At 38.8% G+C, this 6000-nt stretch overlaps 1 protein-coding gene across 1 annotated transcript in view; it reads right to left on the bottom strand.

Moving 5' to 3' along the window:
- Positions 1 to 2286: 2286 nt before the first annotated feature.
- Positions 2287 to 6000, bottom strand: part of LOC149149802 (heavy metal-associated isoprenylated plant protein 12-like) — a 50098-nt gene continuing 46384 nt past the window's right edge. Inside the window, exons 3-4 of the mRNA XM_089442596.1 lie at positions 2655 to 2730; positions 2287 to 2570 (exon numbers count right to left, since the gene is read on the bottom strand). Coding sequence (XP_089298722.1) covers positions 2287 to 2570; positions 2655 to 2730 — 360 coding nt within the window. The remainder of the gene's footprint in view (positions 2571 to 2654; positions 2731 to 6000) is intronic.

The following is a 6000-nucleotide window of genomic DNA, read 5'->3' as shown; positions in this document are numbered from 1 at the left end:
TCTTGGCTGCTGCTATCCTCGGAAACACACTCTCATGCACTGCTTGATATAAAAGTACAAAGGCTTTCGATTCCTTCTTCTTATTGCTCTTCAACAGCTCTTTCTCTACCCGAGTTAATCCAATAAACTCTTCTTCATTTGTTGGTTCTTCAAATCCATATTCAACAAGTTCCCATAAATCTTGTGAGGCAAACAGGGCTCTCATGGTTATTGCCCAGTAGTCATAATTTTTTCCAATGAACTGTGGGAGCTGGGTATTAAACATACCCACGCTGGTGTTGGCCATTCTTCTAATACTTCACTGTAAAAAAAATCACTTAATTGTCTTTAGCAGCTACACAAAAAAACTAATCTGAAAAATACCTTGACAGCGTTTTCGCTCTGCTGGATAATTTGCTGCAGCAACAAATCTTCTTTCAGCTTCTTTGATGTCTTCAAAGAGCCTGGAGAAGCTCTGAGACCATGTCGGGAATTTCTGGTTATTCCAAACAAAATACAGTGGAAAAATCCTCCTGTTTCCACTGTTGAGAACTTTCTGATAAATTCCGAAAGAACAAAAATATGAACAGAGAGTAATACTCTGTTTTCTGATAATTCAAAAACACAAGAACAGAGCATAAAATAATACTCTACTTTGCCTCAGCAACAAATCTTCTTTCAGCTTCTTTGATGTCTTCAAAGAGCCTGGACAAGCTCTGAGACCATGTCGGGAATTTCTGGTTATTCCAAACAAAATACAGTGGAAAAATCCTCCTGTTTCCACTGTTGAGAATTTTCTAATAAATTCCGAAAGAACAAAAATATGAACAGAGAGTAATACTCTGTTTTCTGATAATTCAAAAACACAAGAACAGAGCATAAAATAATACTTTACTTTGCCTCAGGATCAAAAACTGATCAAAAGAATACTCTGTTTTTGACACAGAAAAATACTCTGTTTTTAACTCAGAAAAACAGAAAAATTCGTTCTCTGGAAACGGTGTTGCAGCAACACAGTTTTTTTTTTCAGTTGCTGTAACTTTTGTTGCAGCAACGCTGTTCGTGGTGTTGCAGCAACGTAAATTTTTGACGTCAAGTATTTTTTGAGTTACGGTGTAACAACAACAGGGATTTTTAACGTCAAGTATTTTTCGACTTACGGTGTAACAACAACAGGCAAAAAAAAACTTCTATTTATGAACGATAAACTAACTGATAAAATAAGTCTTCCTCATGTAGAGGGATCTTCACAAAATATTATGCTAAAGAGCATCTTCTTCTTGACAGAGTGATTACAACAGGAACGCTTCAGTTCCACAAAACAACTATCTCAGAAAATTTCAGCACTGCTATGCAATACAAAAAAAAACTCTCTTGTTCTATACTGCAGTGTGTTACAAAAGGACTTTCAATCTATCTATATTTTTCTACATTGTTGTGTCTGCATTTTATAGTGCGGGAAAGGGTCTTCACCGTTTTAACTTGCTGATGAAGTCTCTACTCCTCATGATTAATAGATTTGATCTTTTGCTGTATTTCTTGAGTCGGTGGTGATAAAATCTATGACTGATAAATGCTACGTCGGCTCGAGGCTGGTTCTTTTCTCTTTCAGTCGTTCTGCTCATTAATACAATTGTTGAAAAGTAATGGTGTAGCGCTGGATCTTATCTTCTTCCTTCTGGAAACACAAATATAATTAAAGAGTGAAAAGATGGTAATGGCGGTGATTTAAAAGATCGGGAAAAAATGTGGGGCACCGTATCACGACAAATGAATAAAGTAGCTGCTGCTGTTCTGTTCACTGCAGTTGAAATTATAATTTCAACACTATAAAACATGAAAATAGGTGGTTTGACCAATGCTAAAGAGATTGTGGACAACCATTATTAATTTCCTATTACAGGTTGGTCAAATAAATATGAAATATTCAAGCACCTACATTTATTAGAGATGATGGGGTAATCTACATTGATAGAACAGTTAACATCTCCTCTTGATCATCAGAAGCAAACAAATTGTGTAAATATATCCCAGAAGGAAATGGATCCTGCATGAATATTTCCCATACATTTTTGTCAGTAAATAAATGCCAAACCCTACCCATTACGCAGCATCTGCTAGCCGATACACGTGAAAACCTTTCTGCATAATCAGATTTCTTGCATCGCATGTTTATTAGTATCCATAAAAGGAAAAACAGTGCCGACATGTAGATCAGGCGAGCACCAACTTCTAATTCAGTGTAGAATATTATTCAATAAAATTATTAATTTGAGCAAGAAATTCACATAATTGTTAAAATTGAATTCAAGAGATAGTGCAGGTGTTGGGGCTCTCATCACTCCAGTAATGAGTGTAGCTGATGTCCTGGTAATAGCTTCTTGTAGGGATGGCATAACTTAAATTCTCGAGATGTAAGATCTCTTGACATAAGTACTTCTCGGGCTCATTACAGCGCTCATTACATGGTTTGACGCTAACCAATTCTGTGAATCCATACTTTCTGAGACTAGCCGTGACCCTTACTGGATCCGCATCTCCAGTTACACTGATCGTATTATTCTTAGCATTAATCTTTATAGATTCCACACCTGCAAAGATGCACAGAGATGCAAAACTTAATACAAGTTATTGCAGCCTCGGTCGACCAAATTATTAATAAACCGAGAATTTACCTTCAATCCCTGCAACCGTCTTCATTGCCCTCCGTTTGCATTTTTCACAATGTAGACCCAGTTTCAGCACGATTTTCTGCACAGAGTTCCCGTCACATGACCACTTAAGAAATAAAACGAAAGATCTATAACGGTTGCTTACCTTAGACATTTTTGAGAGCCCTCTGGAGAGTAATAGCGTCGGAAATTTTTTCGACGGAGCACCTTTTCTGGCTTCCAACAGAACAGGAGGAGTATATATATTACATAATCGGAAAATTAAAAAATAGCCCTGCCGAACGATTCGGATATGGAGTTTCCCTCCATTGCAATCGAATATTTAGAATATTCACCCTATCGCATACGGGAGACGCGGTCTGGTCTTGCTGAAGGGATTTTCTTTTCAGTGCTTCTTCTGCACGCAACAATATCACATGCCAATTTGTCTTGGAACGTCATCATCGGATTAGCCTGACGCTTACAGTAGCCTTGGCGTTGAATAGTGAACATTTAGGGATGTAGTGCTAGATGTTACACTAAAAAATGTCACCATGGCTATTTACAGTCAGTATGGCTCAATCAACAGTCATACTACCCTTTTGAGCAAGTCTTAGGCCTCTGCTATTCATGTCAAAATCCAAGAAAGAGAGAAAGTCCTTACGAAATATGTTTATCTCTGGGTACGCAGGTTCTCTCAAGCCTTGCCTGCGGGTACGCACCTTTTGTTCACAAGGTCTGCGTCCAAGGACGCTCTGTATCCAAAGGGGCAGGTGCGTCCCTCTGAAAAGGTTAAAATGCGCGAGTTTCATCTTCAAAAACTTACTTGTGGTCACTTCTAGAGCTTTCTAGAAGATTCTTGGATGAATATTGAGCGCCTCCAGATGGTTCATGCACTCCTATCAAAGAGGAACTTATCCCATCAATAAGGGAGTGATCCCATCCAAAGAGGGGACTATCCCATTGATGGTGGACCTGATTAACTTCCTCTTGAGCACTATAAAAAGAGGCATTGAGCCAGAAGGAAAAGAAGGTTGAAAGCTATAGATTTCTAAGGGTAAATGCTGCAGGAATTAGGACTCCCATTTAGAAGTTTGTGAGGAGAGATTGTCACCCTTACTTGTTCTATTTGGAAGTGGGTGAGCTTTGTCAAAGTAGAGGAAGACTCTTGTGGACCCTGGAAGGAGCTTGCACAACACCAAGGCTCAGGTTGTAATGGTTCCTTTTGATTACCTTTAATGCAAATTGGTCCATTCTTCTCAATAGCTTGTTGTTAATGGGTTATTTCATGTACTCCTTGGTCTATATGTTGAATATGCTTTGTTTTATGTTATAATCAGGTGCTATTTAATTGTTTGACTGTTGGTGATTGCAGGTTTTGGAGAACGGGAGGAGCTCATCCGGATCAACAAAGCTTGGACTTCTACAACAGCGTTTGGACAGAGGTAAGAACGAAACACTTGATTTCTCATATCATAATGTATGTTTAGAGAAGGATAGCTCCAGTTTGTTTTGTTTGTCATTAGAATGTCTTAGACTTCTAGGAAGGTCAGCTGTGTCCGCACCCTTGACTGATTCCGTGTGACAAATTGGCGACTCCGCTGGGGATAGTTTCCATTAATGAAAAGAGTCCATTCTTTTGTTTGAACTTTGCTTTGAGAAAATTGATTTCTTTTTCTGGTTTTGGCTTTGTGATCTTGTCTCTGGGTGGGTTAGCTTAGGATTAGTTTGATTTTTGGTTTTCTTGAGTTTTTCAGTAGGACGCACCCTCTGAGTGCTGCACAGTGCGTCCCTGGACGCACTTTTGCTGTGTGCACAGAGCGGGCCCACACCTGTGCTAACGGGTTGCCTACGTCCCCTGCCAAAATTTAAGAAAATTCCATTTTTTGCCCTTTTTGCTCTTAGATTTTGTTTTTTCTTAGTTTTTTCTGCCCAGATTCATCAGTCCCTTGTCCAGAATCTTCACCTGAACTGGTTTCATTAGTATTAAGTGTTTTAGTGGATTTCGTCGAAGTGTAAGCCCTAGGGTTTGATTTTGAGTAGGTCTTGTAGTGACTTTAGCGGTAGGAATTGTCAAAGCCTTAGATCTCTTTGGTTTTGTCAACTTTCTAAGAAGTCAGACCTGTTCTAAAAGTCTACCTATAGAAGTAACTTACCATCAAGTTGTCTTTTGGGCCATTTTCGAAGTGCTTGTTATTTAAGTCTTGAATTCCATTTTACGAAAAGAACAAAAAGATTTGAATTTTGTTTTGGCTAGTCTTTTGATTCTGCATTAGCTAGCCCTTGATTTGTTTTTGATCAAGTAAAACATCCTAGAATCGCCTTTATGAGCTTTTGCCTTGTTAGGTTTACTTAGAGTAATCTCTCTTTTGGTTTGCTTGTGAGTCAAAATTTCATAGTTTTATAGCTTTTGGGATTGTTTTTTGTTAAAGGTAGGTTTACATGCTTTATTGAAAATAGAAAATACAAAAATATCTCCTTTGAATAGTTTTGTTTCAAGTAGCTTTAAAAGTTTTTGAAAGAAAGAGAGTTTTTCGTGCAAGTAAAGAGTGGTTATGTTTGTGTGCTCAAAAAGAAAAAGAGAATTGTTTCTTTGATTGTCTTTTCTAAAGAAGTTGTTTTCTTTAAAAATTGCATTCTCTCAACTCTTTTAGTTAAAGATTTTCATTGAAAAAGCAAAAGTAGTCTAGATCATCTTAGGTGCATCTTTATAGTGGTTGGAGTCGAGTCTATACACCATTGGTTTCACTTCCATCACCTTGTGACTTTAAAGAACAACCTTAAAAGTAACGCTTAAAGTAAAATTGAACTAGTAATTTTTATTTTCTAGGGCTCTAAAGCACCAACATAGCTTAGGCTAGTGTCTTGGAGTAGGTGAGTACTTAACTCTCCAAGGCAGTAAAACAAACAAGTAGTCGATCTTGTGATAGAATCAAATCCAATTTTTACATTTACACTCTGGGAAAGCTCCTCTTAAAGGAGAAGCACGAGCTCGTGTCCGAACCAGTGAGGGGATCATTCCCCCCTCGTTGGGAACGACGCCAGGCAGTACGTATTACAAACGGTAAACCTCAGATTAACCATTGTCGAGGAGCCAGGGGTCACTTATCGGTAAACCTTGGATTACTGTCAAGGAGCCGGTAAGGGGATTGAGCTTGCTACTCTGCCCTTGCGTGCTGTCGGAGTTTAGACTGTTCCCCGAGGTGTACTTGTGGCCGTTGGTAACCTTAGTGACCATAATCTCTAGGATTCTACCCAAGGTGACGGTGGAGGGAAGGTCCCACTGTACCTGGAGCAGACGTCGGCTATACTCACTTGGATTTTCTGGGGGGTTCACTTCACTTCGAGACGGTTAAAGTGGAGGAACTTG

The sequence above is a fragment of the Pinus tabuliformis genome, chromosome 9 (genome assembly GCF_031772625.1).
Source record: "Pinus tabuliformis cultivar Carrire ecotype Pingquan chromosome 9, CPIR1, whole genome shotgun sequence".
Lineage (NCBI taxonomy): Eukaryota > Viridiplantae > Streptophyta > Pinopsida > Pinales > Pinaceae > Pinus > Pinus tabuliformis.
This window is presented reverse-complemented; position numbering and strand designations above follow the sequence as displayed.